Raw genomic sequence first — 24795 nt, forward strand, 5'->3', positions numbered from 1 at the left:
TACAAAGACCGTCAGAAGGGAGCCTGCTGCGGAAGCGCCGCAACGGCTGTCAAAAGCGGATCTCCATCCTTGCCCAAGCTTCATCCCAATGTTTGCTGACCGGTCGGTCTCTGACTCAGGTCGCGTGGCTGGGGCAACGCCACTTCTCCTGAGAATCGCTATGTCCCACCGCCGGGATTGGTAGACGTGAAAAGTTCAAGGGGCAACGGCAGCGGCGTCTTGAGCGCCCTGCTGGTTCGATGAGGTAGTTTGAGACTGGACGCCTGTTGCAGCAGGCTGTGGTTGTGGTGGCTGGTTGGCTACCGAATTGGGATAGCGAATCGATGAAGCCTCGTGAGCTTTGTGGGCGTGTTGCATGGCGCTCTCTCGATTTGCGCAAATAAGTCCGTATGTGAGGCCCTTTTCCAAGGCTAAAGCATCGCATCAGCGCCTATGTCCACGACGATGCCAGAGGAGAATAAGAGGTTCATACCATCCTTCGACCATACGATCCGAGAGTCATGTGGCTGTAGTTTGGACGACATCTTTCGCTAGTTGAGCTAATTGACCGTCGCAGGGGTTCTCGCGGTAGAGAATATCGAGGGCTAAACAGCTGAAGGCCAAAAGAAAAGATTTATAGTCGGATAACGGGTGCTATCTGTGCTAGCCGAAGTGACAAGTCGTGCGAATTTGACCTGGAGTTTGGTGCGCGCAGGTGGAGCCATGACCGATCAGCCTTGCAGCGCTGTCCAATTCCAAGGTAGCCCGCGTAGAGGCTTCCAATGGGCCGAAAGCAGTGCTTTCATAATTCATAATGTCTGTAACGGAGTGGTAAAGATGTCGGATGGGTAGGTGACTAGGTGACGCGATCCATCGAGCATTATTGTGATTTCGCATACCTCCAGCGCTCCGTAGCTGGGTATTGGTATATTACCAGGAGCGACCGCTTTAGCTTGGCCTAGCTGGGTCCGCTTCGATGGAGTACGTGAAAGGTTGGGGTTACCGAGACGACTCAGCATATGCTCTCCGGTTCCGTAATGCCACGGATCCGAGAAGAACAATAACAGCGTGGCGGTTCTCTGTCCACGAGTGCGTTCAGGTTATGTCATCTGATGCCGGGGAGCGGCAGTAAGCTTTGGCTTTGCGGTGCGCCGTCCTGTCCAGGTACACTTTCCATTCGCCGACGATGAGGCAGCGCCACTGCAGCCGATGTTGGTCTAGCGCATCACGATCCGGTCTAGAGTGGATCCCAGCTTGGGTCTGGTACTTTTGCCCAGTGTCGGTTTGGTTGAACGCTTCTGATAACATCTCATCGTGAAATAGCGCTGCTTATCAGTTTTATCTCCCAAAGAGGGTGCATGACACGCTGGAGCTACCAGCGATGCGACGAGATCTGCGCCCATACCTGACGGAGATGTGTTGCACACTCAGCCTGTCCCGTAAGTCGTATGCGTAACGTTTACAGGATGCATAAGGGTCTGAGCTGCTTCACGCTGCCGAGTGCTGTCGTTGAGCAGTAACGTTACAAGGACAGCGCATACCCTGTATAGTTGGTAAGTCTCCGGGAGTAGAAGATATCTGTACTTACGTCGAAAGCATAGAGACGAACTTCTGATTGCGAAACAACAGACTGCAAGCGGTTATGATTACAGCAATAACGATAACCCCTACGACGCTTGATGCACGCTCCGCGGTGAGGTACAGGGAGGTAACGGCCACATATATGAGCAATGAAGCTAAGATGTTTCCGGAAAGTTCAACCACAGCTTCGAATCTGCGCATGCTGAAGGCCTCATACACATACCCGACTGGGGGTGGTCTTGACCAGGTCAGGGCCATCCAGAGCCAGGCTGGAATGTACGGAGCCCACAGGGCAAACTTATCCCAGAAGAACCTTCCTATCTTACTGAGACTTGGCTGATCGATGATCTGGTAGATGTCGAATGCGTGGCCTTCCTGATCGTTCGTCGAGCCCCAGACCGCTCCGTCGAGTCCCAAAAGAGCACCCGGTGGTCCACGAGTCTGGTCAAACAAGACCTGTAAATTACGAAGGTCCGCGACATCGTAGCCTTTCCCGGCAAGGCGATTGAGTCGCAGCAGTGCTTCTTCTGCTGATGGTCAGTCTATGTTGATTGCAGCTCCAAGATGCCTACCATATTCCTTCAACTCGCTCTGAAGCTCTTCGTACAGCCAACACTGAGTAGCCTCTGGAGGGACTCCAGAACTTCTCGATTCTGCTTCGATGAGAGCAAAGTCTTTCAAGATATTCGGGTTCTTTTCAGCATCGCGTTGTTCAAGATGCAGCAGGTCCTTTTCCAACCTGGTCAGTTTGTACTGGCGATATAGCAGAACGCGGATTGCGAGAGCGGAGAATTTTCGCAAATGCAAATATCTGCTGTTTTGCGAAAAGAAGAAAGCAAGACTAGGATAGCCGTCCTTGTGGAGTGTCGCATGGTTGCCCGGGTTTGCTGGGGCTGGCTGTGCCGAGGATGCGTGTTGAGGTGTCGCGTAACTGGCTGAGGCCGCCATTCGTCCGATGGTGTGGAAAGAACCTGGTAAGGGAACCAACGTTCGAAAGAGGTAAGGCGAGAACGCAGAGGACCGTGGAACAATTAGAGTATAATCGCCGAACGACTGAGATTTCCCCAAGACAAGAAGGTAGCTGACATCCGTAGACAAGGAGAGAGAACAGGGCACTCTTTGGAGAGCCTGAGGGTGGAAAATAACCAAGAGAAGACCCGAGTTTCTACTGTTGGGTTCAACTGAGTTTGTTTGGGCTGACGCGGCTTTGCGGTGATGAAATCGAACGCTGTCCCTTTGGACTATATACCTAGCAGGTCACCAGGAAGCGACCGCATCATCTAATTGGAGTGTTAACGGCCAAATACCGGGCTGCAAGATTGAGAGGAGGGGAGGCATGAGAGAACACCACCATGATGCCTAGCATCCGTCCAAACCTAGGTCCTCGACAGTATGTGAGGCGCAAGGGAGGTGTGGTGCCTGACTCGCGCTTACTGCGAAGCTATCTCTGGCTGGTGCAATGAAGAGATATCCGCTGATGCAATTGCCGCTGATAGAGTGCGGGGGCAGACGCCCATATAGATGCAGGTCGGAGCTCCGTGGGTGGTCGAGTCGCAAAGCCACTGGTGGGCAGCCTGCGCCGCCGACATCGAGAAGGAATCTGTGCGACCACAACATCAATTCGAACTCGACGGGACAAGAGGCACGGTGTACACATTCCATGTATACTGCGAGCAGAAGCGCCGGGAGAGTTGAACGCCTTCTACACCTGGCCAAAGCGACTCACTCGCAAGGCTGATGGATGGCTGCGATAGGTGTTGAGGACTTCCGATCAACTTCCTAAAGATAAACACGATCTCTTTCGCCAGTTCTGAACGCAGAGATGATCCCACCTGTCTGCAAGGGTAAGTGGCGAGTGCAGAGACGATGATTGTGCAACAGTCACTATCTTTGGCAGTGGTTACCAGGAGAATTTGGTATCACAGGTGCCGCTTGAAGTGCTGTCGGAAGCCTCGAGCTGATGAGGCCAGATCATGGCTGTGTCACCGCTGGATCGTGGCGGTCAATCCCCCGTGAGACGGCGGCTAGCATGCGCAGAAAGAATGGTGCTCGGTGAACGTAAAGAATTGAGGTCGAGAATGGGCTGCGAGTGATGATTTTGGGATGGCACCAGCACCCAGAGCTGAGTGACACCTGGGTGCGCTAGAACGAAGCTAGGCAAGAGTCTCCACCATGCTACCCACTTGGGCAGGTTCGACCTGACATGTAAATCAACAGCACAGTAGTTACAAACAAGTAAGGATGTGATTTCGATTGTTTGAGAGATTTACTCTGATGATAGAGAGATATGCTAGATCAGTCATAAGAGATTACATTTCATCTCAAAGCCATGTAATAATAGTACTATGTGCCGAACTCATCTCCTCTTGGTCAGGCGCTGAGGCCCAAGATACACTCCCGCCGTAACAACCACAGGCCAATGGTTCTTGTACATTAGCCTCTCCAAAGCCAACTCTAGTTTCAGACTGAGACCACTTGATGGCCATGCAAGTCAACACCTCTGTTGCTCAGCGCTTGATACCACAACCAAGCTTTGGGGTATCACTGTCCTTTCCGTCTCGAATTTCTCAGCTCCAGCCCCATACGCGCCGGGCGCGATAGTCGGCCACCGCCCGAACGAAGGGCGTTTTGTAGCATTCTGAGGCCCCAGTGAGCCGGATGATAGCCAATCAGTATTCCCCACGTCCTCTGCCACCCCTGCCCCTCCGGCCTCCGCGCTTCTTGCGATCCCAGTTGCCCCTAAAGCCGCGACCACCTTGATGACCGTTCCTCTCATCCCTCTCGCGATCCTCCTCTTCTCTCCTCATCATCTCGCGCTCGCGCTCTATCCGCTCAGCCTCGAGCTCCTCGGGGCTCTTCTCTACCCGCACCTCGGGCTTCTTGAGTTCAGTGGGGAACCGTGGGTGTGCGCCGTACTTGCAGCCCTTTCCTTCGGGACAGAATCCGCAGAGGTAGAAAGGACACAGCTTCTCCTTCTTGTTGTGTTTGAGTGCGCAGTATGGCCCTAGCGGACAGAAGCCTCTGTCGTAATGCGGGCAGGACGGGCGCTTGGCTTCGGGGTCGATGTGGAGGTAGAGACAGTCGTCACCGTTAGAGCACGTCTGTGTGCGAGCGTAGTAGGAGCACTCGGGCATTCGTCGTAGGTTGTACTCGTGGAGGAACTCGCATGTTTCGCCCTTTTTACACAAGCCACGCAGCCAATGTTTGCATACGAGACTGGGATTTGTTAGTCTATGAGTGCATAGATGCTCAATTACGAATCTGCATACTTGTTGTAGGATGACGAGACGTTGTGTTTGTTCGGACACCTGTTCCCATCGGGACAGTGGCCTTGGAGATACGCTTTGCATACTGGACGGTCTGGACTGAGGCCGAAGCGATATTCACGCCGAAGAAACTCGCTGAATTTGAATGTATATTGTGGCTGTTGAGCTTCTATCGGCTTTGTTTCGGGCGCGGGCGTTGGTACGGGGTTCATAACTTCAGTCATCGCGGCGCGCTCTGACTACCTCATGTGGGTGAGTAGTATGCGATAGGCGCAAAGGATAGAGTTGGGGTGCTGCGTTGCTGCTGTGACGTCGCTGGAGCCCGCGCGATCACCAACCTCGAACCTTGGAAAGAGGCGAGAGCGAGGGACGCGGAATCACGTGGACGCTAAGATGCTGAGCTTCATTGTTCCGGCCCGACGGCGATCACCGTGCTTCCGCATCCACATCTGCATCTGCAACTTACCGGATGCGTATTACATGGCGGTTACATCCCGCTCGGCCTTCGACTTACCCTGATCTACCTACTACATGTGCGTTTCCTGCGTGCCGTCGAACCGATCGTGCGACCCTGAGACCCCCACGCATACGACGCTTCACGGTGCTCACTTTGCTCTTCTCGGCCCGTCGATACGCTTTGCAGGAACTGTGATTTCTCATCAACGCGTTCGCAGTTATGATCGTTTCCAGGTTTTGCTTCCGTGCGGGGTCGTCCCTCCACCTAGTCACCATTCATGCAACACGGCGTTCGATGCTCCTTGGCTGCTATACTTCTAGCCGCTTGCGTCATGCCCTCTCCCCACAAGGATCCGGAAAGCCGTTCCTGGTCGTGTAATGAGCAGTCAATATTCCGCCTGTGTTCCGCAATCATTTGAGAAATTGTCCTGGGCTCAATATTGACTACTTCGATACCCAGTTTCGCATCACTGTGTCCTTGCACTTCCGCTGATGTGGGTAGAGCTGAACCGTTGGGTGGAATTCATCGTTCTACTCTTGAAGCACTAGGCCCACATTACGAGGTCGGAATATTGAGAAAATTGCAACCTCGTACGCGACACAGGCCTGCTTCACGCGATCATGGATGCTTGGGGTAGCAGTTTAGTGTGTACTTGTAGTCCATCAGTTGCCAGACTGGGCCTCACCGTCTAATCTGTAGTAAAGCCACTATAGCAAGGCCTGCATGGAAGCCTTCGTCCTTTCTAGGATGATTGCGCGGTCCGTCGGTCTCAAGACGATCATCCGAAGCATTGCATCACCGATGGCCTCTGGTGCCACTATTGATTGCGTTGCATTTATATTCTTATACAAGCAGGAAGTGCTTCAGAATTACACTGGACAATCTCGACCTATTCCTTCGCCTTCTCTTGCCTACTAACTTCTCAGCCACAGAATCTTCGACACACAACCCGCTCTGTTGAACTACTTACATACCTGTATATTTTCGTTACCAAGACCAAATTTCGAAACCAAGACGAAAAAGAGCTTCCGATATCCGTCCAGCTTTGATCCTTCAAAGTCCGGGTACCCGCCTATACCTGCAGGGTGTTCTGACGTGCAGCAAGCTAGGCTGTAGCTGACGACGACCGAAAATGAGCCGACACTACTTCAACCCGCCTGGTCACGACACCACTTTCTCTACACCGCTGCAAGCCATGTACTGGAACGGAGTCTACTATCCTAACTGGCGCATCTATCGCGACCAGCCACCCGTGTCGCTGAACTACGATGTCATCTCGCACGTTTTCTATGCGTTTGCCTGGTACGCTAAGTGCTGGATAGAGTTACTGGGTGATAGGGCTAATACGGTCACAGGGTGAAAGATGATGGAACTGTCTACGTACGTATGTCAGATGTACAGAAGTCTCACCGACTGACTCGCATTGTAGCTGAGCGATGAATGGGCGGATGCTCAAATCGAGGTTCCAGGCACTGACGACATTCCTGCCACGAAGGGCTGCCTGAACTCCTTTGCTCTATTAAAGCGAAAATACACTAGACTACGGGTTGTATTGTCTGTCGGTGGAGGCGGGAAAGGCAGCGAGCCTTTTGCTGGTGTAGCTCGAGACCCTGCATGCCGTGAGCGTTTCGCTCAGTCGTCGCTGGCACTGGTACAGCAGTTCGGAATCGATGGAATCGATAGTCAGTTCCCCAAACCAAGTTGAAGAGCCTCTACTAATCAGGCAATAGTCGACTGGGAGCACCCTTCAGATGCCAGTCAAGGTCAGGATTACATCGCTCTTCTGGCTATACTTCGCCAGTACTTGCCAGCCCCTCAGTACACTCTCTCTTCGGCACTTCCAGCGGGCGAATGGGCCCTTCAACACATCAACCTGGGACATGCTTCGCACTATCTGGACATGATCAACCTTATGGCTTACGACTACTCTGGACCGTGGGTCAGCAAGTGCGGACATCAGGCTCAACTATTCACACCACACATCCCGCACAGTCCCGAGGCCGCAATATCCTGCCATTCAGCTGTCTCGTATATGATGCAGCAAGGTGTCCCAAGACACAAGATTGTCATGGGTGTGCCAGCATATGGCCGCAGTTTCACCGGAACCCGTGGTATTGGCCACTCGTTCTCTGGGCAGGCAGGAGAGGAGGGCACATTCGAGTACCGAGATCTACCACGTCCGGGTGCGGAAGAGCACGTAGACGAGCAGCTGGGCGCGGCCTACTGCATTGGTGGTGACGGAGGCCTGGTCACATACGATACCCCGCACACAGTCAGAATGAAGGCCAACTACGTGCGTCAAAACGGACTAGGTGGACTCTTCTATTGGACCGGCACAGGGGATGCAAGCTCGCTCACACAGAAAGACCGCAGTTTAGTGTACAACGGGTTTCTGGGTCTCTTCCCGCAATAGTGCCTGGGTCGTAGTGGTAAGCCCCACGTTTAAAAATTAAGTGGTATACAAATATATTTATGAACTCTGGTGTGTATGAGTGTTGTGTCTGTACTCTGTATACGTTCAAAGGCGATGTTACCACACGTCAGGGTGCTCTAGCGCGATGCGCTCGGACCTCGGAGTACGGGACCCTGATTGAGGACGCGTGGGATATTGGCTTGTGAAGCATGGGGGACGTCAGGCAATTGCCAATAATACCAAATCGTGCGTACTGTGTCCTAGACAGATAGGATACCTCTCCTCTGAATTTGCACCCCGGCCGTGCCTTCCTTGCCGCTGCGACGACTGCAACCGTGTACCGCGAGCGCATGCCATTGACGCGGACGCCCGCCGAACCACATGCCTGCACCCTCCACCTCGCTGGAATCTAGTACGCAGTCCCAGTAACACCCACAAGCATGGATTCCGCGCTGACGCTCAATGCAGCTTCATACGACCCTATCGATCACCTGAACGCCATCTTTTCCCACCCCGCCGCGCTCTCGTCCGTTTCTGCCACGTCGGACGCCCTCCGCAGTTACCAGCATGACCTCGACGAAGACATCGCGGGCGTTGTCGCCTCACAGTCCACTGCCGATGCCGACAGTGTGCAGCGCATCCAGGCCGCCAAGGCAGAGCTGGCTGACCTCTTCAAGAAGATCGAGAGCGTCCGAGAGCGGGCCATGCAGACTGAGCAGACCATCACCGAGATGACTGCAGACATAAAGCGCTTGGATAGCACCAAGAAGAACCTGACGCTCTCCATGACAGCGTTGAAGCGCCTTCAGATGCTGACGACGGCATACGAACAACTACGGAGCCTCAGCAAGTCGCGCCAATATCGGGAATGCGCACAGCTTCTACAGGCTGTGATACAGCTCGTGGCACACTTCAAGAGCTATCGCTCGATAGACCAGATCGCAACGCTGAGTCGCAACGTGGCAGATGTGCAGGGCGAATTGCTGGAGCAGGTCTGCGAGGACTTCGAAGTGACATTCGCCAAGGGCGAAACAGCGCAACGGAAAGGGATGCTGGCGGAAGCATGTCTGGTCATTGATGCGCTCGGAGAGCACGCTCGTACACGGCTTATCAACTGGTACTGCAATACGCAGCTCCGCGAGTACCGCCAGGTCTTCCGGGGCAATGACGAGGTGGGACACTTACACTCTTCCATGGCAACATGGCGCTAATAATAACAGGCTGGATCCTTGGACAATATCGGGCGAAGATACAGCTGGTTCAACCGCATGATGAAAACATATGATGTCGAACACGCTTCCATCTTTCCAGCCTACTGGAGAGTAAACGAGATGCTGGCCAACTCGTTCTGCGAAGGAACCCGCGAAGACTTCAAGTCTATATTACAAAAGGCTGTGCGGAGAGGCGACGGGCAGAGTCTGGACGTCGAACTACTCCTTTCGTGCTTACAGGAGACGCTGGACTTCGAACACAGCTTGGAAAGGCGGTTCTCTAACGAGGTTTGTGGAGACAATCTACCACATTGGAACAAGTACTCATTCCCCCGCAGTCACGTTCTTCGATGGACACAGTCGCCTCTAAGGACGATCGGCCGCATGGCTTTAGTCAGGCCATTTCCGAGGCTTTTGAACCCTACATGAGCCTCTGGGTCGAGTCTCAAGATAAGTAGGTTACACACACGTATCTGTCGAAAACAAAGCTGACTTTGTAGGCAACTTGCCAATTTAATGCCAAAGTATCGGCAACAACCCCTGCGCAATCCAGAAGAGGACTTCTCACATCAAGCTGTCATACCCTCATCGACAGAATTATTCCAATTCTATCGCATGACATTGGCGCAGTGCGCCAAACTTTCGACTGGAACGAGGCTCCAAGAGTTATCCATGACTTTTGCCAAGTACCTTGACCAGTACGGCCAGCAGGTGCTGTATTACTTCCTTAGTGAGAAAGCAGGACCGCAAGGACCATCTGTCGAAGACGCCATCCTCATTCTCAACACTGCAGATTATTGTTACATGACTTGCAACCAACTGGAAGAGAAAATCAGAGGTCGCATAGACGAAGAGTTCAAGGAAAAGGTTGATCTGCAGAGCCAGGCGGACGCCTTCATGGGTATCGCTAGTGCGACAGTTCGAATGCTTGTCCGGAAAGTGGAAATCGCGTGCGAGCCTAGCTGGAGGGAGATGCGCAACACGCCTTGGGCAAAGCTCGAGAGCGTTGGCGATCAAAGTTCCTACGTGGGAGAGCTTCTGCGTAACGTGAAGGAGAGATCTGGAGAAATCCTGAAGTATCTTCACAAACAGCAATATGCGCGAGCTTTCAGCGATAACCTTGTCGACTTAATGGCTTCCATCTACATTGCGAACATAGTGCAGTGCAAGCCGATCTCCGAAGTTGGCGCGGAGCAGATGCTGCTAGACTCGTACGTGCTGAAGAAAGGCTTCACAGAGCTACCCACGCTCAATGAGGAGCCTGGTACAGCACCACCAGCAAGGTATGTTCTGAGCCGCTCCTGTTTGGCGCAACGTACAGCTAACCCAATTATCAGCTTCATCAAACGCGTAAACCAGTCAATGTCTAAGATTGATCCCCTGCTCAAGACACTCCAAGTCCGCCCCTCGCCTCCAGAGGCCCTCGTACAAGCCTACCTCATCCACATTGCCGACAAATCGGACACCAACTTCAAGAAGATCATGGATCTCAAGGGCATCCGCAAGGCTGAGCAAACCCAGCTCCTCGACCTGTTCTCTGCCTTCCGCGCATCGCCCAACCATGAAAATCTGGTGCAGAACTCGCCTTTCCTTACTCCACTGCAAATCCAGACGGGAGGTAGCGTTGGTAGTGCCGCGGGAAGTGTGATGGGCACGATGGGCACACCAAGTCTTGGTGGAGGCAGGTTCGACGCAACAGGTCTGGGCAACATGCTCGTCAACGCTGCAAGGGATGGTGTTGATCGATTCGGTAGTCCTGCGCCGGGTCAGCAGCAGGCTGGAGCTGCTGATGGAGGCGCAAATCTGGAGAGTAATTTGAAGAACATTGGCAAGTTCTTCAGAAGAGATGTCGGGGGTTTTAGAGGGTTTGGACGCAGTGAAGATGGACGATAGACAGGCTTAGGAGACGCGCCCGCTGTTGTATATCAATAGAGACTCGAGGCAGGAATACAATAACAAAAAAAGAAGATGTATTCTAACATCGATGGGTATCAAAATCCGTATTCCACACCATATCCATAACCTGGCGTCTTCAAGACACAAACAAGGACTCTCCATCATCATGTTCTTCTGCGCCCTCAGGTTCCCTCATGTAGACATCGTCACTTCCGATCAGCCCTTCACCATCGCTTATCACCATGGCCTCTCTCCGTCTCCTCCTGACATCCCTCTGCGAGCCACTCCCCAATCCAGGCTGAACGACATCCCACCTGAACCTGTTGTTGGGTAAAAATGCATCATCCCTCCAGACACCCATGTCGCCCAACAAGTTGAAGGCCAACTGGGCGCGATGCAGTACTTCTCCGTCTGCACAGTACAGGTCTTTGATAAGCAGATCCTTGGCTGACTTGGAAGCGTAGAAGCGTGTACATAGGATCTTGGTAGCCGAGGCGCGGATATCGTTGTTGTGACTCGTCGCCAGTGTCAGGAGCGAACTTGTCTTGATGGCATCTTCTTGGTGGGTCGGCGGTCCGGAGGGGATGGCGCGGCGTTGCTGTGGGATGTTTTGGGGGTCTCGGATCTCGGTGAGGGTGCGGATGTGGTTGAGGCCGTGGGAGACTTGCTGGACGGCTATGAAGGTGAAGACGCCTGGGAGATGATTAGCGGGGCTGATGGGTTGGTGAAAGAGGAAGCTGTACCGAGACCGAGCCAGAGCCAGTAATCGGGGATGTTGGATGCCATCGCAAAGGATAGTTGGTCATGACGTGAGGCCTATGGCAGCGAGGCTGGAAGCATGATGTGGTTGTGGACTCAGTTGCGCGCGGGCAGTCATGGCGCTCGTCGCGTGTGAAAGTGGGGCGCGGCTCACAGGTGGCGCTAGACCGGGATCACCATGCCCGAAGTTTTGGCTCTCGAAATAATTTCAGGTCGACCATCTCGAGCCGCCCACGAGCCTCTCAACGCCGAATTCACTATCGGAAGGTCTCCAGGCTTTCGGATATCCTCAAAGATGCCGCCCTCCCAGCTAAAGCGGCTAAAGGCCTCCCTGCGCGAACAGGGCATCACCGGCCCGCAAAAGTCGAAGAAGCAGAAGAAGTCGCAATCCAAAAACGCCGACCACCACGAACGGAAAGCCTCTGCGCTCGCCTCGATTCGCGAATCCTTCAATCCCTTCGAGTTCAAGCACCTTGCGCGCCCTCACAAGCACGAGTACGTCTCTGCGCAGGCTGAGAATGTCCCCAAGAAGATCCTCGGCCGGCCTGGCGTCACGAAGAGCGCGGGCGAAGAGGCACGAAGGAAGTCGCTGCTTCCGGAGATGCATCGCAAGAACAAAGTCGGAGGCATCCTGGATAGGCGGATAGGCGAAGATGACCCGACCATGAGCTTGGAGGATCGTGAGATGGCGCGCTTCGAGAGGGAACAGCAGCGCAAGAGAGGTGGCAATGTGTTTGACCTCGAGGACGATGCCGATGAGGTGGAGCTCACCCACGGCGGACAGTCTCTTCGTTTTGACGATGAGATTGGTGAGGAAGACTACGACGCGGCGAGCATTGCTGGGTCAAGCGACGGCGAAGATGGCTTCTTGAAGAAGAAGAGACGGAGAGACGATGACGATGAAGATGGCGAGGTGGACGGCGAAGCGGCTGCAGATCAGCCAGAGCGCAAGAAGAGCAAGGCAGAAGTCATGAAGGAAGTCGTGGCCAAGTCAAAACAGCACAAATACGAGCGTCAGGCACAAAAAGAGGACGACGACGAGCTGCGCGACGAACTCGACAAGGACCTCAACGACGTACTGTCTGCCCTGCGAGGACACATCAACAAGAAGCCCGAGCCCGAGAAGCCAAAAGACCCCCAAGTCAACGAGTTTGGCATGAACGCCGACCGCGCTGCGCTCCTCGCTGGAACCACACAACAAGACAAGGACAGAGAATACGACAAACGCGTGCGCCTGCTGATGCAAGATGAGCGAGCGAAGCCAACGGAGCGGACAAAGACGGAAGAGGAGAAGGCCAAGGAAGAGGCCGACCGCTTGAAGGAGCTCGAGCAGAAGCGGTTGAAGAGGATGCGAGGAGAGCCAGTCAGCGATGACGAAGAGCCGCGCAAGAATGGTGTCGAGGAGTCAGAGGAGGATGAAGATGAAGATGAAGACGATCTTGCCGATGATGCTGCCGAGTTCGGACTGAAACTACCAGGCCAGCTGCGACCAGAAGGCGTTGAAGATGAGGACGACTTCATCATGGACGATGATCTTGTGGCTACCGACTCGGAAGCAGACATGTCTGATGATGAGTCTGATGCTGGCTCTGCGATCGACGACACCATGGCTATGGACGAAGAGGATGCAGACTTCTTGAAGCACGTCATGCCAGAGCGGAAAGAACAGCCCAAGGCTGTGAACGGCGTGCTTACACTCGCTGCCGAGCCTTCGTCAAAACTGGCGTTCACATACGCGTGCCCGCGGTCCCACGAAGAGCTGCTGAAAGTTTTCAAGGACGTTGCTCCCAACGATACCTCTACGGTCATTCAGAGAATACGTGCGCTCTATCACGCTGGACTACATCAAGACAACAAGCACAAGCTTGCCGACTTTGCATGCGCACTTGTTGATCACGTCTCCTACCTGTCGAACCAGACGCCCGCTGCGTCGTTAGCTGTCATCGAAGCCATCATCCGTCATATTCACTCCATGACGCGGTCGTACCCGGTTCAGATTGCCACCAAAATTCGCCAACACTTGAAGCAGCTTCAGGTATCGAATGACCCAACTCCGGGCGATTTGGCTCTACTTGCAGCCATTGGCTCCATCTTCCCCACCTCTGACCACTTCCACCAAGTCGTCACTCCCGCCATCACTCTCATGGCCCGCTGGATGGGACTTACCTCACCTGCTTCTACTAAAGATGTTGCAACCGGTGCATTCATCGGTGCGCTATGTCTGCAATACCAAAGGCTATCAAAGCGATACATCCCCGAGTTCATCCGCTACACCGGACTGTCCCTCAAATCAGAGCACGCCACACCCACTCTCCTAGCAGCCCACAGCAAGAACGTCATCACAGCCGCCGAACTCTGGAGCGCCTCAACCGCCTTCATCGAGATCTTCACCCCGCTGCTCGCCCCCCTCAAATCCGCAAACCAGACCTCCACCCACCAAAACCTCCTCGCCCGCCTCTCCCTCGCGCGCTCAAAACGACGACCACTCCTCCTGCACCACCACCGCCCCCTCCCCATCAAATCCAGCATTCCCAAATTCGAAGAATCCTTCGATCCCAACCGCCACTACGACCCAGACAAGGAGCGCTCGGAAGCCAAGAAGCTGCAGAAGGAATACAAGCGCGAGAGGAAAGGTGCGCTTAGGGAGTTGCGCAAGGATGCCAATTTCATTGCGAGAGAGACGCTCAAGGAGAAGAAGGAGAAGGATAAGGCGTATGAGACGAAGTATAGGAGGCTTGTGGCGGAGATTCAGGGTGAGGAGGGGAGGGAGAAGAATGCTTATGATCGGGCGAAGAAGGCGAGGAAGAGTGGTAGATAGGTGGTTTTGTTGTGGAGAACGGGACGGGAGGGAGAGGAGTGCATATATCATGGCGTTGACGAGTTGGTCGCTTTGTTGCGGTAATGGAATGGTACCGAGCATTGCACGTGTCTGCTACCGTTTCGTGCACGGGATGTTTATATGTCCAGTACAAAATGAAGTCACCTTGACGTTAGTTCCTAGCTTACGATCTTTATAATACTGGTAGAGGGCTGTACCAGACTTGAACACATTTTCGATGATACCCAACGGCCTATATATTCATCTTGATGCTGAATGACGTTAGTTCCTGGGCGCACAGTCACATATTCACTGGAATCATAATGCACACGTTTTTGAACTAGCACCGCTACTCAATCGGGCTACCGCTATGTTTACCTCGTAAGCCTGCGTCGTCCGCTCACTGCTCATTCTTTTGAACCGCACACTCTCAAGTTATATACTACCTCAAACTATAACCTTGGCCTACGTCCAAATAAGGTCCGAGGCCGCTGCATCCATGTGCGAACCAATGTATGCTCTTGAGAACACCCCCATCACCTCACCGACCCAGACTGACATCAGCAGAACCCTCCGCAACCAACGCGAATCTCCGCTTCTCCGTCTCCCAGCTGAGCTACGTAATCAAATATACGTCTACGTACTAGGCGGCCATGAAATCCGTACAGAAAGTCGTCCCCACGGCTACAATATGTCCAGTCATCCTCCCATCCAACTGTCCTCCCACAACAAAGACGATTGGAATCGACCACACCACTTCCTCGCGCTCACAGCCACTTCGCGACAATTGCGATCCGAGACAACATGGCTACCCTTCAAATTAAACACTTTCCGGGCCCACCACAATCGTGGCTTCAAGCATTTCCTCTGGACTCTGACGTTTCAGCAGCGCGACGCTATTCGTACTATTCGTTTGATGAAAGTGAACTATTGTTACTCTCCTCCGCGTACCGAGTCGGCGGCTGCGTTTTTGTTCCAATGTCGGCATTTGCTTAATGGTCTTGAGAAGCTTATCAATGAGCGGACGGATGAGAGTGTTGGGTTACATGATGAGGTGCCGGTGATGGGGTGTCGTTGGTAGAGAATATGGTGGGGGAAGGTGTGCGGGTTAGAGATGAGCGTTGGTAGGACGTAGTTGTTTCAGGACGAGATATGGAGTTGAAGACGGTTGTAGTAGGAGTGGTATTTGGCAAATTAATCCTTTGGTTCGTGTAGTATGATGATCTGGATACTTTTGGGTACAGAGTCTAGTTATTCATGAATATGAGGCTTGTAGATTAAACGACCAAATCGTTTCGTCACAGGTAGCTTGACATGCTATAATGATATCAAATCTTTCACTTCTTTGGCTATGCTATGTCGTAGAATCCAAGCTAGTAGAAGATGAACAACCACACCTGTCTAGGGTCTTCATTGCATGAGTGTGGGGAGACCCTGAAAACTCTTAGAAGGATCGCCATGAACTATCTCTTGTGATAGACGTTATGCGCCGTAGATTCATACGGCAGTGGGTTTCGAGCGGGCACATCTCTCGGCTTACGGCATGACGACATCGGCCTAGATCGGACAGGCGGCTTGACCCGACTGACCCGACTCAGTCCTGAGCCTTTTGGGTGGAGGCATCGTGTCGTGAGAAAGTAATTGAGGTGGGCAAGCGGTGGAAACCGAGTACGTAGGACTGAGGGTCAGCCAAGAAGGAAGTCGGAAAGCGTTGACGCCGAACGCGCGAGACTAGCTTAATGTGGTCGCAGCACCTCTTGGAGTAACGCATCCATATCTTTGAGGTGTGCATCTCAATCAGAGCGGCATAGCTCGCCGCCCACTCATGGAAATCTAGAGCAGAGCTATCGTGAAAACCCATCAACTGTGTTTTGCTGAGTTTTGAGCATGGACAAAAGCGGTATGCACTTCTTGTGTCCAGCCTTCCTAAAAGAACGCAACACCCCATATTTAAGTGGCGGCTGCTCGCTTAGTAAGGACCAGTTTTCCCCACGTGCGGGCTGGCATCCTGCAAAGAACCTTAATTGCACCCACAGACATCTTTTTCACGACAAACAGCGCCGGTTCTATCACGGGCTTATCGTGGTAGGCTGAGAGAATTGCCCTGGATTGGATGTAAGTTCCCGTCGAGGATCCAAGTGCCGTCTCAACGTACCCGCACAGCCGGCTTTCCCCAGAGCATGACGTCAGATGCTATTTCGCGACATCACGACTGCGCTCAACCAAGAGCCTCGGAGTTATGAAAATGCCGCCTCTTACCATTGGAGGATCTTTCGACGCAGAGTTAATTTGTCGCACACACTGTAGGTATGCGTCAGGCTAGCTGCTGTGCTCAGCGTGGTTGCTCAAGACATACACATGATGTAGCCGCACGTCAGCTGGGAATACAATTACGATTACTCGGAAGGATTTGCTGTGCCAATTGTGCCACACCTCAACCGTTTTCCAAGCTCACTTGGCGGACTCGCACCGAAGTTGCCAGAAGCTGGCTCTACTTCCCACGGTACTCGACTAAATAATCTTAACGCCTATTAGATAGGTTACCTAACTTAGCTACTGCCTACAATAGCCTAGGAGCATAAATCTTTAGCAAAATTTAGCGTCTTGCATTCTTCTACACACTAAAATTTACCTATCCTATATTAATAATGCTAAACCTAATAGCTTCCTACTATATTTAGGTAGGCTATCTTCTCTTTTTATATTAGACTAAGCTAATATAAGAGTAGAATAATGTATACTACGCTTATAAGCGCGCTACCTAGAACTCTACTACTCTTATATAAGCACTCTCTTAGTGCACTCTTAAGTAACGCTATAGCTGCTATATATACTAGTATAGGCGCACTTAGTATAAGCTACTTAAAATCTAGCGCTAGATCCTGCTAGAAATAGATTCTAGAAGGCTACGCAGGCTAGTTCTGCTAAGAAGATTACTATAGAGATTACTTAGTAAGACTTCCTAATAATAGTAGTAGGAGTAGATTGCTAGAATGCTATAAGCTAAATACCGCGACTATAGATTATAACTAGTAGCTTCTAGCTGAGACTTGGCTAAAGGAATCGACATCTTTGCTCCTGAGCACGCAATTCCGGCCTTGAATCTCTATTGGACACTAGTGCGAACCGTCAGCGACCATCACATCCTTCGCGCCCCATCCCTGTCGCCGCACCCGCACACCCTTGCAAGCTCGACCCATCGAGCATCAGATTGTTGCCGGTACCGCGGCGAAAAGCGTCACGGTCGCTAATAATCACTTAGATCTGATCGGCATATCAGGGCATTATGTCACTTGTCAGATCCCTTCACTCGGGCTTTGCTTGGAAATACTTCCTACCCATCTCATCCTCTCTATCATAGCAGTGGCCTTATTGCCTCGACATTCCCCCGACTGCGCATAGACTACTAGCGTACATCAACACCAATTCCGATCCAGTAACGGAAGCGATCACGCAATTTCTCGTCATATCAAGCAATCCCGAGGCGTCGTAAAGGCTTCGGTCCTTCCCTCATCCAGGGCACTCAAGCTTCCCAAGCTACCTTGACTTCGAAGCTCACAGGCCGATCCTGCAGCCCAGACCGGCACAGCACCACCGTCATTCGTCCCAGAGAGACCGCGTGCGCTTCACTCCAAGCCTCCAATTGCTTGCGCTGTGCTTGATCACACCCGCCCGTTCGGTGGACTGCATAGATAAGCTTTCGGACGTCCGTCAGCTCTTGTCATTGCTTCTAAGGCTTATTCGGTCTTGTCAAACTTAGTACTGGATTTCAGGCACGTGGCATTCCAGTGCTGATCCAGTGCATCTTCGTTCGAGCGCGTTGGAGACCTCTCATCACAACAATGGCTTCTACAGCCAGTAAATTCGGCGAAGGCCTAGCAAAAGTGTTCGGCATCGACTTGCACTACCGGAATGAAACTGGCTCGGAACGCATAACTCGAGGCGAAAGCGTCTTCACCATCGACTCCGCAGACACCTATGTTGAGGAAGAACCTACCGCGAAAGAGTGGATCAAGGACACTCTTCCCAGTGGTCACGAGCTGAGAGAGTACTGCTCCAGCTTGTTTCCGTTCCTTTCCTGGATAGGCCGATACAACGTACAGTGGTTGATCGGAGATCTTGTTGCTGGTACGTCACATCTTAACACTATCATTGTATAGCTATTAACTTCTATCAGGTATCACTGTGGGCGCTGTTGTAGTTCCTCAGGGTATGGCCTATGCGAAGCTCGCTGAGCTTCCAGTCGAATTCGGATTGTACTCTTCCTTCATGGGTGTACTCATTTACTGGTTCTTCGCTACCTCGAAGGACATTACCATCGGACCCGTTGCCGTTCTATCCACAGTCACGGGCGGTGTCGTGCTGTCTGCAGAAGAGAAGCTTGCTGGCCAAGACATCTCACGAGACATGATCGCGTCCGCCTTGGCCATCATCGCCGGATCAATCGTTCTCTTCTTGGGTCTTGTCCGCATGGGTTGGATTGTGGACCTCATCTCACTGCCTGCTATCTCGGCTTTCATGACCGGCTCTGCCCTCAGTATCGCTGCTGGGCAGTTCCCTGCCATGATGGGTATCACGGGATTCTCGACTAGGGACCCCACGTACAAAGTGGTCATCAACTCGCTGAAGTACCTTGGACGAACCGATCTCAACGCATCATTCGGCCTGACCTGTCTGTTTCTCCTATATGCGATCCGGTTTACCTGCGGTCAGCTAGCAAAACGTTTCCCCACCCGCGCCAAGCTGTTTTTCTTCATCAACACTCTGCGAACGGTGTTCGTCATTTTGCTGTATATTCTATTCAGCTACCTGGCAAACCGAGAGCACAGGGCCAACGGAACCAAGCCGATTATCAAAACCCTTGGAACTGTTCCACGAGGTAAGATGCTTCCTGAATTCGTCAAACTCATTACTTACATTTCCAGGCTTCCAACACGCGCGCGTGCCCAAGATTACGATCCCCATCATCAAGTCCTTCGCGACCGAACTCCCATCGACAGTCATCGTCCTCCTCATCGAGCACATCTCCATCGCCAAGTCTTTCGGACGTGTTAACAACTACGTTATCAACCCGTCGCAAGAACTCGTAGCCATTGGTGTTTCCAACTGTCTCGGTCCCTTCCTGGGAGCATACCCCGCGACTGGTTCTTTCTCACGTACTGCCATCAAGTCCAAGGCCGGTGTGCGCACGCCTTTTGCAGGTGTCATCACGGCCGCCGTAGTGCTACTCGCCATCTACGCACTCCCAGCTATGTTCTGGTACATTCCAAACGCAGCACTTTCGGCAGTCATCATCCACGCCGTGCTGGACTTGATTACACCACCAAACACTGTATACCAATTCTGGAGGATCTCACCACTTGAAGTCATCATCTTCTTCGTTGGTGTTCTCGTCACCGTCTTCTCCAGTATTGAGAATGGCATCTTCGTCACGGTGTCAGTTTCTGCAGGCATGTTCGCCTTCCGCCTTTTCAAGGCCAAGGGCCGCTTCATGGGTAGGGCCAAGATTCACTCCGTCATTGGCGACCATCTGCTGGACCCAACCGAAGAAGACAAGATGTCGCCGCCTGGTGTTCGGCAAAAGCCCTCGGAGGGAGAGCACTCTGTTCGTGAAGTCTTCCTACCCATCGATCACAAAGACGGATCCAACCCAAGCATTCAGCTGGAAGACCCTTACCCAGGTATCTTCATCTACCGATTCAGCGAGGGCTTCAATTACCCCAACGCAAACCACTACCTCGACCAGCTCACCGACATCATCTTCGCGAAGACGCGCCGTACGAACCAAGCGACCTACAACAGACCGGGAGACCGCCCATGGAACGACCCTGGCCCTCGCCGTGGCAAGGATACCCAAATCACCGATGACCGACCCACGCTCAAGGCTATCATCCTCGATTTCTCCTCAGTTAACAATGTCGACCTTACTTCAATCCAGAACCTGATCGACGTAAGAAACCAACTCGACAAGTACGCGGCCCCAGACACCGTCGACTGGCACTTCTGCAACATCAACAACCGCTGGACCAAGCGCTCGCTCGCCGCCGCCGGCTTCGGCTACTACACTCCTGAAATGCCCGATAGCGGCATCACCCACCGCTGGAAACCGATTTTCAGCGTCGCCGAAATCGGCGGCTCCGACTCTGCTGCCGCGGAGGCAGAAGCACGCGAGAACCTCCTCGCACAACGCACACTATCGCAAGTACGAAGTCGCGACATTGAGGCTGCGCATCCCGACTCCGGCGATAGCTCCGAGACGGGTAGCATCACCAAGCAGCTGGAGCACAGCAAGGCGTATGGACACGCCGATGCGCAGGATGCTAGGCATAGGGGTAGGATAGCGGTTGTTCAAGGGCTGAACAGGCCGCTGTTCCATGTGGATGTTACGGCTGCGCTTAACAGTGCGTTGGCTAATGCGCAGAGGAAGAGTCACTAAGCAGCGTGTTGTGGCCTTTGCGTTGTGGTAATAAGGACTCGTTTTTCTTTCAGTACATACTATGTAGAGATGATATCTATTTGCGCTCGGCTGTTTGCCTTGAGTGTTGCTTTCTCTGTTCAAAGACTAGTCTTACGATCTGCATGTGTGATGACGTGAGTGTGCGATGTCGGTCTTGCTGGTCGCTGACGTGAGATGGTTCGTTAGGCGGCCACTCCTTCCTTTCTAGATTGATCGCAATGACAAAGGTGGGATCTGGTCGGTCGTGGTGTCTTTGATGATTGTTTTCATTCTATTTAGTCCATTTTCGTGCTTCTGCTCCTGATTTCGTACGCGTGGGTATATGTACCGCGTCATGCCCCAAACACAAAACATCAACGCCATGCTATGCTCTGTCCAGAACCATTTTTGCCTCGCCCCCACACAGTGAAAGAAAAGTTCCGCTCCTCGTGATGACAGCCAGATGCTGCCCCCAAGATGTCTGCGCCTGCTCGAAAGTCCCGCTCTCTTTGTGCAGACGTCGATGTTTCTCCAAAAGATGTGCTGCCTGGGTTGTGATGTTGTAAAGGTAGTAGCAACACTGGATCCCTGCTCTTCCTTGTTCCATGCCTGATGTCGTACAAACAACATCGAGATCTTTTTCCTCCCATGTACTGCGAAACTTCGTCTTTGTAAGCTCGCAAACGAGCAACGTCTAGTTGTACGCTTCAGCTGGCAGAGACTCGCGGCTCTGTGCGAAGAGAGCACCAGCTTGCTCGATATTCCACTGTCCAGCCTCCAAACACTGAATAGCGTAGTCGCGCTTAAGGTTGGTTTCGCGCTGAACGTAGAGAATCATCTCTTCTTTCCTCTGCTGCTCCGGGTCGACGATTGCAGGTGCAGGTGTTGGTGTGGTAGCAGCCGGTATTTGCTGCGCGTTTGCTGCGTTGTTGTTTGCCGCCGCGTCAGGACGAACTTGATTGCCATTCAAGATTTTGAGTTTGGGGAACCACGAGACGATTTCGTCTTGCCAGTTCGGGTTGGGAAACGGGTCGACGATGAGGTGTTCGACGTTTCTGAAGCGGCCTTTCCATGGTTTTAAGGCGTCCAGCGTCGCGAAAGCGTTGTTGCTTAGATCCAGGTTTTGGATGTGGCGGAAGTGGTTGCAGAGTTGGTAGACGGCGTGTGTGTTTTGGAGGTTGTTGCCCGCAAGTGTGACGCTGTGGATTGCTGCTTCTTTCGCTTCTTGCGTTTCGAGAATGGCGTCGCAAACAATCATGAGGGCGGGAAAGAACTTCTTCTGTGCGCCTTCCGATGCGAACATGCCGGATTGGAGAATTTCTTGGTCGCCGGCAATAGTTGATAAGTTCAAAAGCTTGTTGGTTGCATCGTAGCGTCGTCCCAGGAAGCCTTCCATCAGCGGATATGATGGATTTGCCTTAAGTCTTTCCAGGGTTTCTTTGTCGATCGCCGGCTCTCGTGAGCGATTGTCTGTGCGGTTGTCGTGCTGGAAGTGGTTTTGGCCTCCCCTGAATCCTCGTCCCCGTCCTCGTCCCCTGCCTCGTCCACGTGAGGACTCGCCATCGACCATCATCTGATCGTCGTCATGGTTTTGTGGTGTGAATGAGACGCTCCAGTTCCCGCGCCCTCGGCCGCGACCACGTCCTCGCCCACCTCTTGGTTGATCGTTCATGTTCATTGGAGTATGTTGGTTGTGTGTTAGAAGTGGAAGAGATCTATCAAGCAAGAATGAGCAGATGGGATTGTCTATAAGGTCGGAAGGTCTGTGCGTCGCCAAGCCACAGTTTTCCAGTTCGTCCAATTGTCATTGGCCAAAACCCATGGAACCTTCGACGTCGACCAAGTTCACTGCTATTGTGTTCTTGCTCTCACCTATTGTTTCATGCTCTTTAGTCATGCCCGCCTATTGAAAATCGTGCTTTGAGTGCAAACAATACGGTTCTCTTGTGCTGACTCCTCGGGTTGTAATCAGGCTGCAGGCAGTCACATTGATGACAGCCCGAGGAAATTGACGCGATCAAGGCTCGGTGCCTCTTCATCGGCTAGCAAAGCCATCCGCGACGCTCTCTCCTGTCAACCCGGACTGTGATTTCAGGGCCTCTGAGGCTCTGGTTGCACAATGCGCTCCATACCTACTAAAAGACCAAGTTTTGAAACCCAGAAATAACGATGAATTTGGATACAGGAAAGCAAAACACATCATCTAGTAGTCGACTGAGACCGACAGTAAAGTAAGTGTGCGTTTCGTAGATTTTCGATCTAAATGATACAAGCCTTGTTCAGAGGAAAATCTCTAAGTCCTGAAATCTCTCCATACCTCCCACCACCTACACCACTCTTCCAGACTTGTAGCATAAGTCTAGTCTTTCCGTTGATGTCCCGTGACGCCAAAAACTCCACACATGAACGCGCGTAAATGCAACAATGAGACGACCTTCAGGCAACAATCGTCATCTAGTTTGAGTGGATCTTCTTGATCCTGTTGACACCCTCGTACAACGCGCGGTCCACAGCCGCAGCGACGGTAAGAGTACCACCGATCACGGCGCAGAGACCAACGAGGAAGCCAGAGAAGGACTTTTCACGGGCTTCGCGGTTGATGACCTTCATGGGTGAAATGTCCTATTGCAGCCATTAGTAACCATATCAAGCAACAAGGAGTTGGTACTTGGGAACTTACATAAGAAAAGAAAACACCGGGGATACCACCTCGAGCGTGAATCCTCTCCTTGTGGCCCTCCTTCTCATCAGAACCACCCTGCAGACTCCTATGATGGCTGGTCACAGAGTACTGGTGCGTCTCAATGCTGCCCTTGTATGAAGCGTCAATGGTCGCGCCAAGGAGCTCATCATGTTTTGCGGAACGAGGAAGCTGGTTCTCCCAGCCGAGTGGCAAGTAAGCGGTCGACACGACCTTGATGAAGTACATGAAGTTGTAGGCCTTTTCGTCGGTATGTTGCTCGGTGTTGTCAAGGGGGTTGATGTGGTGGTTTGACCATCCACCAGCGCCAGAGCCTGCGTGCTTCCTCTGCATGTCTTGGACAACGACATCGCTAAGCTGGGGGCCGAAGCGAAGCTGGTGAACCTTGTGGGTGAAGGTATGCGCGTACTCGTCTTTGAAGTAGTTCTCGAGATCGTGAACGTGTAGGTTACCGTTCGAGAACGATTTTCCAGGCGCGATGTGAAAGTTACCGACAACCTTGTTGACTCGGATGCTGCCCTCAAGACGGCATCCTTCCTGACGTTGTTGGTCGAGATGTTCGGCGTAGTGTTCCCGCTCGCATTGTTCGACTCCCTCTCCACGACCGAAAGACCAAGATATCGAGGCGTATGCGTCGCGGACTTCGTCGCAGGTATTGCAGCAGCCGGGCTTGATTGCGTTGGTGGGGGCAGGTGCGCCGTAACATTCGCCGCAGTAGTCGGGAGCAAGATGTGACGCTTCATCCGCGTGCCTGAAACCGTCGTTAGCACTCTGTTGCTTCCCGTATATGCCTGCGCCCTACAGCGGCTCCATGTAGACTTACAGATCCAAAGCCTTGATATCAATAACCTTGCTGCCCTCCTTCTCAGGACTCAATCGCACCTTGTTGATGCCATGCGTGACACCCATCTGCAACTCTCCAGAGACATCCATGACATCGAGTGTGAGCAGCTCGCATGGTACCCGTGGGAACGTTACGTTCAGGGCAATTTCCATGCGTTCGCCTCTGCCCTTATCAACCACCAATTCTGGTCGCACAGTCACTCTCCTGTAGTCGGCCCACTCGCCCCACGTTAACCAGAAGATAACCAACAAGCTGACTATGGTGACGATTCCACCGGATGTTGTGCGCACGCGCGCATCTTCGACCGTCTTGGTGAAGGCGTCGAGCCTCGTGAATCGCGATTTGGCGGGCATAACGGCGGGTTACCGCTGCAGGGTAGGCGTGGTTGTAGGAAGTTGGTGTGAAGCCTTGAAGTAGAAGGCAATTGGGGTCGA

The 24795-nt window shown here is 52.7% G+C and overlaps 9 protein-coding genes across 9 annotated transcripts; 4 read left to right on the top strand and 5 right to left on the bottom strand.

The window, feature by feature from the left end:
* Window positions 1-1563: 1563 nt before the first annotated feature.
* On the bottom strand, window positions 1564-2508 carry J4E88_004359 (uncharacterized protein; the record flags this gene model as incomplete). The annotated part of the gene is made up of 2 exons (XM_049398005.1): window positions 1564-2087; window positions 2133-2508. The coding sequence occupies 2 exons, from the start codon at window positions 2506-2508 to the stop codon at window positions 1564-1566; spliced, it is 900 nt and encodes a 299-aa protein (XP_049256450.1).
* Window positions 2509-4229: 1721 nt separating this feature from the next.
* Window positions 4230-5050, bottom strand: J4E88_004360 (uncharacterized protein; the record flags this gene model as incomplete). The annotated part of the gene is made up of 2 exons (XM_049398006.1): window positions 4230-4776; window positions 4830-5050. The coding sequence occupies 2 exons, from the start codon at window positions 5048-5050 to the stop codon at window positions 4230-4232; spliced, it is 768 nt and encodes a 255-aa protein (XP_049256451.1).
* Window positions 5051-6415: 1365 nt separating this feature from the next.
* On the top strand, window positions 6416-7696 carry J4E88_004361 (uncharacterized protein; the record flags this gene model as incomplete). Its single annotated transcript, XM_049398007.1, has 4 exons — window positions 6416-6585; window positions 6639-6663; window positions 6713-6965; window positions 7014-7696. The coding sequence occupies 4 exons, from the start codon at window positions 6416-6418 to the stop codon at window positions 7694-7696; spliced, it is 1131 nt and encodes a 376-aa protein (XP_049256452.1).
* A 440-nt stretch (window positions 7697-8136) lies between these two features.
* J4E88_004362 (uncharacterized protein) lies at window positions 8137-10800 on the top strand (the record flags this gene model as incomplete). Its single annotated transcript, XM_049398008.1, has 5 exons — window positions 8137-8868; window positions 8917-9195; window positions 9246-9361; window positions 9408-10190; window positions 10245-10800. The coding sequence occupies 5 exons, from the start codon at window positions 8137-8139 to the stop codon at window positions 10798-10800; spliced, it is 2466 nt and encodes an 821-aa protein (XP_049256453.1).
* A 139-nt stretch (window positions 10801-10939) lies between these two features.
* Window positions 10940-11589, bottom strand: J4E88_004363 (uncharacterized protein; the record flags this gene model as incomplete). The annotated part of the gene is made up of 2 exons (XM_049398009.1): window positions 10940-11496; window positions 11547-11589. The coding sequence occupies 2 exons, from the start codon at window positions 11587-11589 to the stop codon at window positions 10940-10942; spliced, it is 600 nt and encodes a 199-aa protein (XP_049256454.1).
* A 268-nt stretch (window positions 11590-11857) lies between these two features.
* Window positions 11858-14380, top strand: J4E88_004364 (uncharacterized protein; the record flags this gene model as incomplete). The annotated part of the gene is made up of 1 exon (XM_049398010.1): window positions 11858-14380. One exon carries the CDS (start codon window positions 11858-11860, stop codon window positions 14378-14380), a length of 2523 nt encoding a protein of 840 aa, XP_049256455.1.
* Window positions 14381-18222: 3842 nt separating this feature from the next.
* Window positions 18223-20816, top strand: J4E88_004365 (uncharacterized protein; the record flags this gene model as incomplete). Its single annotated transcript, XM_049398011.1, has 3 exons — window positions 18223-18508; window positions 18558-19259; window positions 19306-20816. 3 exons carry the CDS (start codon window positions 18223-18225, stop codon window positions 20814-20816), a joined length of 2499 nt encoding a protein of 832 aa, XP_049256456.1.
* A 694-nt stretch (window positions 20817-21510) lies between these two features.
* On the bottom strand, window positions 21511-22494 carry J4E88_004366 (uncharacterized protein; the record flags this gene model as incomplete). The annotated part of the gene is made up of 1 exon (XM_049398012.1): window positions 21511-22494. One exon carries the CDS (start codon window positions 22492-22494, stop codon window positions 21511-21513), a length of 984 nt encoding a protein of 327 aa, XP_049256457.1.
* Window positions 22495-23270: 776 nt separating this feature from the next.
* On the bottom strand, window positions 23271-24714 carry J4E88_004367 (uncharacterized protein; the record flags this gene model as incomplete). Its single annotated transcript, XM_049398013.1, has 3 exons — window positions 23271-23438; window positions 23497-24268; window positions 24341-24714. 3 exons carry the CDS (start codon window positions 24712-24714, stop codon window positions 23271-23273), a joined length of 1314 nt encoding a protein of 437 aa, XP_049256458.1.
* Window positions 24715-24795: the final 81 nt, after the last annotated feature.

Source organism: Alternaria novae-zelandiae (genome assembly GCF_023758075.1).
Source record: "Alternaria novae-zelandiae strain BMP 2774 chromosome Unknown scaffold_7, whole genome shotgun sequence".
Taxonomy (NCBI): domain Eukaryota; kingdom Fungi; phylum Ascomycota; class Dothideomycetes; order Pleosporales; family Pleosporaceae; genus Alternaria; species Alternaria novae-zelandiae.